Source organism: Cydia strobilella, chromosome 18 (genome assembly GCF_947568885.1).
Source record: "Cydia strobilella chromosome 18, ilCydStro3.1, whole genome shotgun sequence".
Lineage (NCBI taxonomy): Eukaryota > Metazoa > Arthropoda > Insecta > Lepidoptera > Tortricidae > Cydia > Cydia strobilella.
In genome coordinates this window covers 10,648,424-10,663,390 of record NC_086058.1, presented here as the reverse complement: position 1 = coordinate 10,663,390, position 14,967 = coordinate 10,648,424, and the positions used below count along the sequence as shown (strand labels likewise).

General features: G+C 41.7%; 1 protein-coding gene across 3 annotated transcripts in view; it reads left to right on the top strand.

Moving 5' to 3' along the window:
- LOC134749215 (CREB-regulated transcription coactivator 3) overlaps window positions 1-14,592 on the top strand; it is a 42,176-nt gene extending 27,584 nt beyond the window's left edge. For 2 of the 3 annotated variants that reach the window (XM_063684100.1, XM_063684098.1), the window contains 3 exons: window positions 4,533-4,619; window positions 5,345-5,504; window positions 7,540-14,592. In XM_063684100.1, the coding sequence (XP_063540170.1) occupies window positions 4,533-4,619; window positions 5,345-5,504; window positions 7,540-7,676 (384 nt within the window). In that variant the 3' untranslated portion in view covers window positions 7,677-14,592. The remainder of the gene's footprint in view (window positions 1-4,532; window positions 4,620-5,344; window positions 5,505-7,539) is intronic. The other variant, XM_063684099.1, reaches the window with a different exon arrangement.
- The last annotated feature ends 375 nt before the right edge of the window (window positions 14,593-14,967 follow it).

Sequence of the window (14,967 nt, the reverse complement as noted above, 5' to 3'; positions counted from 1 at the left end):
AAATTCATTTAAATTCCTGAAAACTAGTATTAACCCACTCACCATTTTATGAGGAATCACTAAGACCTAATGCACTATTTGAGAACCTAGCACCACCGTCATAAAAGGCACTTGTAGAGGCAATAATGTTTATAACATGCTTTTGATTGGAAATGGTGGGTGTTCTACGCCTAAATAGAGGGTGGGCCTGAATAATCCGACCAACTTGAACTAGGTACGCAAGGCCGTAGCCAGAGTTGAATTTAAGGTAGGGCATTGCCCCATAATGCCTATACCTATATTAATGCCCCCCCCCCCCCTAGCTACGGCCCTGTAGGTACGTATTCTTGGGCTTATTCAATTCAATTCAATTCAATTAATTTATTTCAGAATAAAAAATTCCATATACAATTACATTTACATTTAAAATAAAATAAAATAACTAATCCTAAATTAAAACTAAATATGTTAGTAACAATAGGTAATACTTAGAACTATGTTAGTACACATGAAATAATTTGTTAATAAAATACATTAAAATAAAATAAAATTACATTAAAATAAAATAAAATTACAATTTTAATAACAAATTCATTACAATTAAAAATCCTTCAAATTTTTATTTCCCCACTGTGGAATGGAGTTCAATCCATCGCCGCAGTATCGGGGAGTCCCACCTCTCGGCCAGTGCTTGTAGGATGGTGTTCGTGGAGCCGCGCACACGTCTCATCACATCATCGAAGCGGCCCGCTTCCTGATTACGGCGTAAAAGCCATCAATTTGCCGCTCCGCAAACATCGCGGAGGCGCTGCAGTGTCGCGGCAGCCCGAACAGCACCCTACACGCATCATTATAGTGTTTATAGTCCGAATTTAGGAATTTCATGGAACAAAATAGCTCCGTTGGTCGGAAAACTGACAAGTGCCGTTTGGCATTTACATGAAGAAGATCAGTTTGACTGGAGATTCTTTGTCTAGTTAATTTGTCTATCTTTATGAATCTCCTATACTATGCGTTTTGACCTATCTATACGTTAATACTTGATTAAAATTCGTCCGATTATTCGGGCCCAACCTGTATTAATCGTAAAACATATTGTTAGCATCGTTAAAGCGAATATAAACTAACTCGCAATCTGTCAACATGGAGCGACATATTTCGTTTCACGAAGGGGTGGGTAGAGATCACCAAATTACTTCTACCGTATAAGAATTTAATAAAGGAATAATTTCATTTTATGGTCTTCATCCGCAGTTCAACTTTACAAAATGATGTTTTCCAAGAGCAAATGCACAAGTTACTATAAAAATTACTATAGGCATATAGTATTTGAAGAGTTCGCTCAATTTCTTCTGGATCTCATCAACAGATCCTGACTTGATGACAATGGGACCAACTGTGAAGTATACTCTTTCGAACAAAAAAATGTGTAGTATTTATATTATGTGCTTATTTTCTTTTTAACAAAACTGTTAAGATCACTTGGTCCCGCATGTTAAAAAGCTGCCAGCCTGTGGCCAAGTATAAAGTGGTTATGGTAGGTAAGATATTATTACCTTTGTTTACTGACTAAGGTTTGGCTGGGGGCGGCTAGTAGTGGTAAGTAGTTAGTAAAAATTAAAGACTTAAACGAGTTGTATGCCTAAGACTAAGCTCCTACTAGAAAACAACCGCGCAAGTACTTTACCAACCGTATCAGTTTTTGTTCAATTTTTATAAGAACTATTAAAGACTGCACACGGTAAAACCCGGCCACGCATGATGTGGTAAATCTTTTAAATAAATGTGCCTTTTTAAGCATCACTTTTTTTAAATTATTTGTGGTTATCAAAACTACATAATAGTAGTAGTAGTAGTAAATCACTTTATTGAGCGAGCGACAAAAAAAAGTTCACATGAACTTCACATGAATTTAGGTAGGTACAAAGGCAAGAAATATCTTCCGTAATAAAATTATAAACACAATATAACATTAGGTTGTCTGTTGTCTGTGACTTTGAGCATTATATATTCCACAGTACATAATTTTTTTTGTCCACGGTCTTCTGACAGTCTTTACCAAATTCTCCTGTTAAAAACATTTTATTATTTTTAATTAGATAAGCCAAATTATTAAAAAAAAACATCCTATACCTTACTACCTTACCTATTATACCTAAAATTTTTCTAATTGTATAACTGCCCCCCATACAAAAACGAGTTTCAGTGCTTGGAGTAGAAAGGCTTCCTAACTAACTCAAGTAGAAAACAGTTTTAAAAAGTATTTTTTTGGTAAGATGACATCCTAATGTGCATAAAACAACTTGTAAAAATATAAACACAAGTGTGGCTTTCTAGCAACAAGTGTGGTTTTTTTGTAGCAGGAAGCGAGTGAAGATTATCAAAAAACCCTGGACAAAAAATTCAAGATATGATGGAACATATTCGGCGAAAACTCACACACGCCCTTACATTGTAATATGATTGTATTTTTTTATATAGTTCTATACATATATACAGATTATTAAAATAAAATAACTGCTTGAATATGTCCATTCGGTGAGCTTATACCAGATCATGCATGGCCGGATTATATCGTGTACAGTCTATGCCAAAACTTAATATTTACTTTCTTGTCTCCGGAATAGAGGCTGTTGGCTTTTTATTTAGAAACTTTTTTAAAACAGAAATATCGATTCTGACACTCATATTTGAAAAGAAAAACTACTGTGATTTGATACCGTATGTCGTAGCTATAAAGTCGCGATCAGCTTGACAGCTTGCGAGTTGCAACTAGCTCGTATTCTTGAGTATAACGTTGGTGGATGTTGGCCAAGGACTGGGCGCAGCTGGTGCAGAGCTTGGTGGAGTCCGGGTGGACGGCAACCGTCCAGGTCGCGGAAAATGTACGACACAGCCCCACACACACACACACACACACACACACACACACACACACACACTAACACTCACAAAGCTACTGAGACTGAGGTCACAACTTAGATGTGCAATAGTTTTACAAATATGTGATCAGAATGTGCGTCCAATCTGGCGAATGGGCCAGTCATCTTACTGCTGGTAGCGAGCCTTTCAGTTGCATTTGTTACGCGGTCAGATTTATGATCTGATTTTGTAGCCTGCCTTAGAAATCCCTTAGAATAAAATAAATTCCATGATTACGAGGAGTTAAATCGACAACACCTATTTAATTCTTCTGTCATTAATCATAATCATCATAATCATTTATTTATTTATGTTCATTTATTCATTGGTCTTCGTTTGACACACTATCAGTATCAGTAGTGATACTGTTTATAAATACGGTGCTAAGTAATAGTAATTAGTTCATGATGTTTCATGAACAGTTAAGCTTTAACTTCTCAGCTTGTAAACATTTGTAATAAATGAAATGAGTTTTCTGGACTAGGAATATAGTTTTTGTATACGACGCTTACTGCTCTGAAACTATTGTTTATCTAAGATGTGATCATTTCCTTATACTTCACAAACGGTCATTTATACCACTATTATCTTTAAAATATTCTTTGTCGTCACACTCTTGTCAGTGGTCTTTAAAATATCAGCTATATTGTTTTACTTTCTTTTTTTTGCGCGTCGCAAATACTCATAATGGTGGTATAATGACATGACTAAATCTTTTACACATTTTTTAGCTTCAGTAAATATCTCGATATCGTACAATCCACAATCGGCATGCTATGCAGTCTAATTTTATTTATTTGCATTTATATATACCTTTCTTGATTTGAAGAATGTACTTATTTAGGTAGAAATATTTTGCCACCTCCAGTTAGTACGCATTGATTATTTATAATTATTGAGTAAACCTCTAAGCTTAAGTAGTTCTAAGGAATTAGAATACACTCTTCATGGTAGACGCATGGAAAAATAAGTTTTGTAGAAAACAGAGTCCGAACAAGCATGTTCTTTCACATAATAGCACTGTTAGTCTACGGTTTCACTAAGGTGGAGGCATGCGAATTAAGAAGACTTGCAGCAATCAACCAATCAACGATCTATGTCGGAGACGAGAGGTGGGTTTTAACCCATGTGATTGGTCAATTCTTGCATGTCTCCATTCCATTCACTTCCGTTTCAGTGAAACCGCAAAAGAACACAGGCACTCATGTTGAAATTGATAATCTTTGTTGCTGTGGTCATATCTTACTATTCGGTCTATACGACTTTTTATTACGTATGTGGACCTAATTTTACTACGCACAACGACATTCCGTGTCGAGTCGCTCTTGTAGTAACGTGTAATTTGTATACAGATTGGAGTATTCTTCATGTTTGTTTGAAATTACTTGTATAATGCATAAATGTGTTATAATAATCTAAACGCTCGAATACTAGAAGACGTCGTGTTTTTCAATCTTTAGCTTATAACGTATTTAAACTTCGTTTTAAATTATATCCTGTCATGGTAGATAGTGGTTCTGTCATGTCCTTTATTTTTTCAGGGTTTGCTGCATTTTAATCGTATTTTTGTTTCTGCTTGCTACGCTTTTGTATTGTAGATAACTTTGTTAATGTTTTGTTTTTATTGACAGCTGGACTCGCCGGTGTCGAGTTACAACACGACGTATATCAACCACAGTTCACCGCAGACAACGAATTCACAACACACTTATCCACAGGTAATTTATTAAATTACACCATGGTTCTATAAATAGACTAAAGGCCAGCGCAAACCGGCGGAGTGCTGCGCAGATCACATTAAAATTATCATTGTATGTTATTTTCTATTTTGATTATATTACGGTATAAATTTGAATGCTCTGGGACCAACCACGGAGGATTATTACTTCGCGGCATCGAGGTGCACGTAAGAGGATACCGCGGCGGCCGGCGGCATGCCGCGGCATCCCCCGGCAACGGCATGCGCCGGAGGGCTCCCTCGCGTGCCGGCCTGCCGGGCGCTCGCGGTATCGCGGGGGATTTTCCCTCATCAGTGTGCGTTGGGCGTAGTAAATCCTTTTCGATGAACTGCCCTGCGCTACGCCTTGCGCAGGCCTTTAAGAGCTGGCTTCGGAAAATGGTCCATATGATAATGAGATCAACGAAACTAGTCTCGTTAGTTCGCTATAGTATTCATATTACAGTCGCCATCAGATATATCGGAGCGGCCGAGGCTGTCACAAATATCTGAACACGCCTGAGGCGCCTCTATTGTCAAGGCGTTAGAGTGCGTGTTCAGATATTTTTGAGCACCATGGCCGCTCCGATATATCTGATGGCGACTGTACTCGATCGAGGCTTCTGGAAGGTGGTCATCGGTGGAAGTCTGGAGTGATATAGAGTGTATAGTGCTGTGTGGTTCACATTGAGATAGTCGCCTTATGTTATAATTTTGTGATTCCAGTCGCCAGGCAACTGCGGCGCGGCGGGGTCAGGGAGCTCCGGCGTGGGCGTGACGCGGCACGCGCGGGACCCCGTGCCCGGCGGCGGCGGCTTCCTGCCGCCCCTCGCCTCCCCCGCGCCGCCCGCCACCCCGCCCAGCATACCCGACATCATCCTCACAGGTGAGCACACCCCCGCCCCCGGCTTCCTGCCGCCCCTCGCCTCCCCCGCGCCGCCCGCCACCCCGCCCAGCATACCCGACATCATCCTCACAGGTGAGCACACCCCCGCCCCCGGCTTCCTGCCGCCCCTCGCCTCCCCCGCGCCGCCCGCCACCCCGCCCAGCATACCCGACATCATCCTCACAGGTGAGCACACCCCCGCCCCCGGCTTCCTGCCGCCCCTCGCCTCCCCCGCGCCGCCCGCCACCCCGCCCAGCATACCCGACATCATCCTCACAGGTGAGCACACCCCCGCCCCCGGCTTCCTGCCGCCCCTCGCCTCCCCCGCGCCGCCCGCCACCCCGCCCAGCATACCCGACATCATCCTCACAGGTGAGCACACCCCCGCCCCCGGCTTCCTGCCGCCCCTCGCCTCCCCCGCGCCGCCCGCCACCCCGCCCAGCATACCCGACATCATCCTCACAGGTGAGCACACCCCCGCCCCCGGCTTCCTGCCGCCCCTCGCCTCCCCCGCGCCGCCCGCCACCCCGCCCAGCATACCCGACATCATCCTCACAGGTGAGCACACCCCCGCCCCCGGCTTCCTGCCGCCCCTCGCCTCCCCCGCGCCGCCCGCCACCCCGCCCAGCATACCCGACATCATCCTCACAGGTGAGCACACCCCCGCCCCCGGCTTCCTGCCGCCCCTCGCCTCCCCCGCGCCGCCCGCCACCCCGCCCAGCATACCCGACATCATCCTCACAGGTGAGCACACCCCCGCCCCCGGCTTCCTGCCGCCCCTCGCCTCCCCCGCGCCGCCCGCCACCCCGCCCAGCATACCCGACATCATCCTCACAGGTGAGCACACCCCCGCCCCCGGCTTCCTGCCGCCCCTCGCCTCCCCCGCGCCGCCCGCCACCCCGCCCAGCATACCCGACATCATCCTCACAGGTGAGCACACCCCCGCCCCCGGCTTCCTGCCGCCCCTCGCCTCCCCCGCGCCGCCCGCCACCCCGCCCAGCATACCCGACATCATCCTCACAGGTGAGCACACCCCCGCCCCCGGCTTCCTGCCGCCCCTCGCCTCCCCCGCGCCGCCCGCCACCCCGCCCAGCATACCCGACATCATCCTCACAAATGAGCACACCCCCGCCCCCGGCTTCCTGCCGCCCCTCGCCTCCCCCGCGCCGCCCGCCACCCCGCCCAGCATACCCGACATCATCCTCACAGGTGAGCACACCCCCGCCCCCGGCTTCCTGCCGCCCCTCGCCTCCCCCGCGCCGCCCGCCACCCCGCCCAGCATACCCGACATCATCCTCACAAATGAGCACACCCCCGCCCCCGGCTTCCTGCCGCCCCTCGCCTCCCCCGCGCCGCCCGCCACCCCGCCCAGCATACCCGACATCATCCTCACAGGTGAGCACACCCCCGCCCCCGGCTTCCTGCCGCCCCTCGCCTCCCCCGCGCCGCCCGCCACCCCGCCCAGCATACCCGACATCATCCTCACAAATGAGCACACCCCCGCCCCCGGCTTCCTGCCGCCCCTCGCCTCCCCCGCGCCGCCCGCCACCCCGCCCAGCATACCCGACATCATCCTCACAGGTGAGCACACCCCCGCCCCCGGCTTCCTGCCGCCCCTCGCCTCCCCCGCGCCGCCCGCCTCCCCGCCCAGCATACCCGACATCATCCTCACAGTTACTTAATTTAAGCTCAGGAATGCACCCTTGAAATGAACGGCCTTTAAAAAAAGCACCGTGTAACAGCTTACGATAGTCAAAAATATACACCTCGGCAATTTGATTCCTGTTTTCACGAATTCGCGAAACGTAATTGCCGAGGCGTATCGATTTTATTGTTATAATATAATGTATGTTTCTTTTAATTTGTTTTCTCTTAATAACCTTATTTTTGTTAGTGTAAAGGTGTAAAATAGCAAACCGCAAAAAGATAATAATAGGCTGTTCTCGTCAAAATAGTTAGTAAAATGCGTAATATTGGCAAATAACAATATGTTGCCGTTACGGGTTGTGAAGCAACATAATAACGTAATGCGCAGACCATTCGTTCGCAGACTACTCGGAGGAGGCGGCGCTGCGCGCGGAGCTGGACCTGGACGACCTGACGCTGCTGGACCAGCCCGGCTCGCTGCTGCCCGACTCCGCCGTCGAGCACGAGCTCTTCGACCGCTTGTAGTACCCGCCGGGCGCCGGCGACACCAAACCATACACCTGCGACACATGCAGGTGCGGCCGGCCCGCCGCGGTCCGTGTTCGTTAGACTCCCTAAACTTCATGACAATTTCTATCGTTTCAAGTCTGAGTTAGTGAACGTAGTCGGTGTAGCGTAGTGCGAGGGACGCGTGTAGGAGGCACATTCCCGGGCTGCCGTCTGAGTGCGTGTTTATTGTGTTTTTAAATGTTTTACTCAAATTTCATATTCGAGGGGTTAGGTATAATATAGGCTATAGATTTTTTTATTAAAATCGATTACTTTATCGATGATTCTTGTACAGCATGGAGTAATTATTTTTTAAGTGAGTATTGTGAATATTTACTCGAATATCATTAGGGAATTTGATTCGGATATGAGGGAGATATTTTCGTTTGTATAAAGACCTCTTTGGTCGTCTCCATATACATAAATTTGAAAGTGTTCACTTTATTAAAATTGCATTTAAATCGCTAATGTTGCATGCTAGTGTATCAGCGAATGGCCAAGAATAGTTAAAACGATACTTCTATCATTTTTAATAAGAAACTTAAATCTCATTTGATCTTGGTAATGCATTATCATTATCCATCATTCAACGATTGCTCAAGCGTTGACTGGTCAATTCGGAACTATCGACACGCCGATATAAGCATTTAAACTTTTACCCCAAAGCATGACGTTTTGTAATATACATATTGTTCTGCACCAAATGTGCCCCAATTCCTCGTAATTATTCCACGGTTAAATTTAAACTATCGTGAGTCTTTCTAAAGTTATATCGCTACTACGATTTATCTCACACAATACGAGAGACTGATGGCCCCCGTGAGATAAAAGGTAGTAGCGATAAAGTATATTCCACGGCTCACAGTCCAGGAAAGCTTTGTCATGACGAATTGCACAATTTCTGTCTATGAAACCACAGAGCCTAAACACACTTTACACGCTTAAATGCAAGTTACATGTAGATTTTCATACTTGCCCGCTTGCCTGTACATATTGGCACTATGTGCCGTAATTATACTTGTGGTTGTGTTCTTGTTTCTATTTACTTTTTATTTATAAAGTTAATGTTACCTTGGTGTGTTCTGCCACTTGTCATGACGAGGTTTCAGCCTAGCCGATAGTAACCGTAACCTAGTCTTACTTCACGTATCTGTCCTTGTCATATTCAATAAGGAGACTAGAGACATTACAACAGTTCTATCTATTGTGGAACCATCTATTTAAAGAACACATTGCCGCCTTTATTCATTTATATGATATTAAATATTCTAATGATGTTGTCGTGCTCGAAACTTATGAAATAATTTCAATTTTATACGTTTATTGGGACCGTTATGTAAGAAACTGTTGAGTAGTCACTGTTATAATGCCTTAAGTCTAATTTCGTTGTAAAAGTCCATACTGGCCCACTAAAACGAAGTTTGAAACTACATTTATTTCTTACGCTCTCGTTAATTAAAAATGACGTAAGGGAGAAGAGACTATACGAGTAGTAGCCACCTTACAAAACCGATTAAATAATGGCATCCTTTTCACACTTGCTAAGACCATGCAAGTGTGAAAAAGATCTCATGAAATCTGTAGTCTGTCGGTTAGGTATTTACAGGGATTCAAGCTTGTACTTTCGGTGATCCCGTTCCGTTGTACGGCCGGTGGCGTTCATAGTAATTTTAAAGTTGTTATTAAAACAAATTAAGCTTCTGTCGCAAACATATCTATGTACTTATGTGTGGTTGCGAGACTCGTTTCTGTGTGGAGGTCAATTTTAGTAAGCTCGTTAATGATAGGGTAAACGTTGTAACTGACCACTTGCTAGATGCTATTCGACTTCACCGTGTCTCATTCCATGTTTATTCGACTTTACTGGCTCCGGTACTTTGTGGGTTTCGCGTCAAAAATTATGTATACACTTTTGATCTTTATTCCATTGCAATATGGCGAGAAATGTATACATATATTTGATGTCGGCTCTAATACTCACTGCAGTGTTTATCAAGTTCGAGAAAGGCACACTGGAAGTGTTTTTCAAACATTGGTGTTCTGAGTGAGTTCTTCTGACAAGAAAACTTCAGAACGCATTTTAGATTAAACTTAGGATTACAGTGGAAAAAATCAGTTGACATCTACATTCATATTATATGTTAAATTTGTCATGTAAATTTTATGTTTGTGTTGGGTATGAATACTCGAAAGCATACCTGTAGTACGCAGAATTCGCATCAGTAGACCATCCGAAGGTTAACTTTGTATAGGTATTAAGTTTTAAATGTTTATTGTAACATTTTAACCCAATGTACTCGCAATATTAATTCTTTCTCGGTTTATCGTTTAAATATGTATTGTATATTGATCGGTGTACTTGACACTAAAAGTACAAATTAATTTTAAAGTTTTTTTTTTTATAAATATTGCGAATGCAGTGACGTTCAAGTAGGCACTTGTATGTTTCGTTTTGTGAAAATGCTCATTTTATTATTTTTTAAGAATCTAGTCAGCAAGTTATGAGTTCCAAACGAAATAGAAAGTTCCAACAGCGGCTTCCATTCCATTCCACGATTTGAATTTTGATTGCGTACATTGTGGGTGAGGTCAATGCGGAATGGTTCAGTAACACGAGGGCTACGATGAAGACATACTTACGCAGCGCTACTTGAGATGTGACACGCACTAGTATACTTTTTTTTAAAGATTTGTGCAATTGTCATAATAACATTAATGTTTATGTAGAAAATGTGATCGGCGATATATTTATCCCATTTGGAAAAATAATTGTTTGTCGTGGGACGAAAAAGGACGAGTCTCCAGGTCTCCACGGCGCTACATGAGTATGCCTTCGCCGTTGCAAGTGATGACAATTTCAGTGTCTGTATTTTTTGTTATGTGGTGTCGTTATTGATGAGTAACCAATAGGTTACGCGAGTTTACTACTGTATGTCTTGTGGGCATTGTTTTACTATTGTTTCTAATCATCCCTCTAATGATTTTGAAACGTTAAGTGTACAGAATTTAAATATAGCTTGCTATTATATTCGAACTTTACAAAAATCAAAGAACCAAATGCTTAATATGTTGTTTAAATTTTACTATTTAGTTATGTTTATTTTCACAGATAATATTGTTAATGTGGTCTAAAGTTTAATTTCACCACAATAGTGACGTACTGTATAACAGGTAAATGTATAAATAGTTATTGTATCATAATTGTGATAAAGGAAAAAAAGCACAACATTAAATCGTTAGAGAAGCCTAATCTGATGATAAAGTAAGGTTCTTTTCTTGAAAGTTCATTGTAGTTTTTTCTAAAGTTGATACATTATGTGCATGTTATGTACCTAAGAATGTGTCTGGCCGGGCCCTTTCCTGAAAATGCCTATCTATTATCTACTGATTACGAAATATGGTAGCAGGATCCTTTCGAGGGTCTAACTAAAAAAATCCGCAATAATATCAAGTGAATAAGGTAATGAAAACGAATAGCTTGTTATAAAACCGAAAGAGAGTCAGTTTTGCCTTTGAAATAGTAGATTGTTAACCAAGGGTTGAAAGGCACCCATTCCTGTGTGAGAGCGCCAATAGTCCGAGACGGTAATGGTGCCTTTCACCCGAGTTAAACACTCTACTTTTCATTTCGAATACGAGGAGAGTAAAATGTATGTGTTTTTTACATGATGTATAATTTTTTATAGTATTTCTTGAGGGTACTTTCAATTAACAATTCAGGCAAAAGTATCGTTATTTATGGAATGGAGAGTCAAATATCAAAATGGAAATTGTATAATAAATCCATTTAAACTCAAATTTCAATTGCTTAACTTAAAAAAATAAAAAAATCGTACTTCGAACGTAAAATGCTCTAGTGCAGACACGTATCATTTTCTGCACACCTTTTAGAACAACAATGACCCTCTTTCAGAGTATGAGAAATGAAAAATAATAGGCTGGGTATGTATGTAGTCTTAAGTGCGGACATTTTGAACGCGATCCTCGTGTATTTTCAGAAATGGGTCCAGTTTGACAGTGTAGGCTAAAAGTCGAGGGTTAACCAATCTGGATAAGGTGCAATATGGTTTTATGTTGAAATTTAATGGACATGGTTACATGGTTCATTGCATTATATCTCGTTTGTAGAATAATATAAAAACGTTGAAACTATATTATTGTTTTTTGCCGTGCAAGTGACATTTAGTCTGAAAGCTTTTAAAATATTTAGAATTTTCAGTTTCTAAAAAGATTAATATTGGTATTTCAGTGAAATAATATTTACGAACAGATAAGACATTGTTAAATCAATTATAAATGTATTAATTCTTTTATTATAATCTACACCTGTTCACGAAGCACTATTTGTAAATAAACTTCAGAGAAACTGAATGTCAAAGGCAAAGGTTAGATTTTTATGTAAAAATACATCTGAAATTGAAAACAAGTGTCATTTAAAAGCCAAAAAACATTGGGATTTCTTACTGGCTCCAAACGTCGTTCGAATCCTAATCATATTACGTGTGCCATAAGGTATATTATTGATATTTTTTTATTTTTTTCGATCAATTCAGTGGCTATACTAAACATGACAAGTTTACAACTAAAATATATCATAAAGTAATGGGGATGGCAACTGTCAAAGGTTTGCATAGATGGCTCCATCATAACTTGCCCCTTTCTCTAGTTTTGTTCTATAAGATTTGGCTTAATGGGCTGGCATCCAGGGCATAAAATTAAAAAAAAAAGAATTTGACACAGTTCTAGAGATTGACAGGGCAAGCTATGCTGGCGCCATCTGTAAAATACTTCGACCGGCCAACCCCATTGCATATTTTATATTCAATTCAGATGTTGGGTCGATTGCAATATGTTTATACTGTTAAGTAATTTGGCAATGTTACATAGTTATTTCTTGGGTCAGTCATCAGTACCGGGGGTGCTGAGATGGCATATCACTTGTATTTTGTTGCCACGGAAAACTGGACAATGCCACGTCACTTGACCATGTAAAGACTAGCTCACTGAATGAACACAATCACTGCCAGCGCGAGCTACGCGCCATGAGCGCAGCCGATAACACGGAAAAAACTGTATGTATCGCCACAGAATAAATAATAGTATTAGGTACAGAAGTTTCACTCTCTAACAAAACGCGTCTATTAGGACAGCTATGACCGCAAGGTGGCGCAAGCGCAAGCTGCGTTGGTTAGCGGTGCGCGGCAATTACTATGGCTAGACACCAAAATTGGTGCGGGCCGTATGTACTTGTAGCGACGCGACGAATTCGCGGAGTGAGCCACGCCACTAGCGCTACATACAAAGCCACGACAAATGACTCGTTTAGTGGGTCGCTGGCAGTGAATGTGTTAAGAAGGGCTAGCACAGAGCTTAAATAGATAAAGGAAATACAGAGAGCAATTACGAAAGTTTTAGGTGGTCCAATAGTATATTCAAAGAGTTATTGATTTTAAGAGGTAAATTCTAATCAAAATCGAGCTTTGAGTTGCGCTATACGACGCCATAATGTTTATTGGTAGGTAATTGACAATTTCTTCTACTCTTAATAACATAATAACTCTTTGGTATATTCATACACGCAAAAACAATGAAAACTGGTTTAGAAATGTCTAACGTTATCCGTTTTCATTGTTCTGAAATGTACATAGTGGGGGTAAAGTATGTACCAAATTGTAATGACTAATGGGTATGGGTTATAAAGAAATGGGCCCGTGTCTGTTTCTATTTTTTTTATAATTATCACATAATGCTATGCAATTAGAAACTTACGGAACGGCACTAGTTTTGTCTCGCTGCAAACCTTTAAGTTGTTCGTTTGTCAGTTCCTCAGTAATCTAGTTAAGAGACTGGTTTATTGATCAATGACACGAAATTAGTGTCAATTCGAGCTAACTGTGATGTCACTTTGCACATGATAAAACTATATATTTATCAAAATTGTACTCTATTGCTGAAGCTATGATTTGGCTAACGAATGATATGATAGTATCAAATTTATTTAAGCGACATCGGTATCTCCATCTCTGTAACTCCAATGAAGCAAGAGCAATAGAGAGAGATGCGGTAGACCCTATTGTAGGTCAAAATGCATCTATATAGGTATGTCCACACCGGCACATCTTAATCGTTCAATCGTCTTGCATTAGACTGCAACACATGGGACTATTTACCCAAATATCCGTTTACCTATAGAACGTATAAAATTCCCTGAACACAGTCAAATTGAGATAGTGGCAGTCAATGTGCCTAATACACCTTTGTTGCCATAGAAAAAAATATGTTGCAATGTGCTACCTCGGTTGTTATTAGGTATCTATTCGATGCTGACTGTGATATACATGAGTATGTTAGATTCTAATGTGTAGCGGTCTTCAGTTGATTCTCATAGCGCCTCATACTCGTTCAATTTTAGGGTTTGCTCATGGTTTGAGGCATCCTTTTGAAGAAACAGCAAAAAAAAAAAAAGCAACAGCGCTTATGTGGACATAACTTATCTCGTGTTACCGCGTTATATAATTTGTTTGTTTTACATTCGTTAGCTAAATTTGATGAGCATAGACATTTTTATGATATCGGCGTTTGCCATCTTGCATTTTGGATTTAGATTATGATACTTAGTATATAATGTATGTGCAATTGAGCAGTGACAAGAATGTTTCTTGAAGGTAACGATACACCAAAATGTGTGATTAATCTACAATCCTGACCTTCAATCAATTTGTATGACATGAAATCTTAGATCATTATTTCTCAAACATGCACAAACTTATTGAGAATTTTGCTGTAAGATGTTTCGATGTTTTTTTTTATTTAAACCAAAATACATGTACATAATAAGTGTGATAGAGATGAAACGGTCTCATTTAAAATTAAATTGTTGTAAGAACCTAAATCCAGTATTTTGTTTTCTCCATTACCGCCTCTAATGGCTCCTTTACACGATGGCCCAGCGTAGGCCAGTCCAAGGGAAGCATTTGTGCGTTAGAAGGAGCAAGTGATATTTATATTGCTATCTCATTCCACCGCATAGCTGCGTCCCTTAGACTGGCCTACGCTGGAGCATTGTGTAGAGGAGCCATAACCTACAATTCTCGAACCCACTGCGGTACATGCCCTGCAAAAATCGTATACCCAGTCTTGCGGCTAGGTAACATACGAATGCAACTATTTTTGCAAGCTTTATTAAAGATTGATAGAACAAAGATTGACAACGATCTCTGAGAAACCTAGTGAATTGTACTTTCTTAATTTAACCTACTGAAACGAA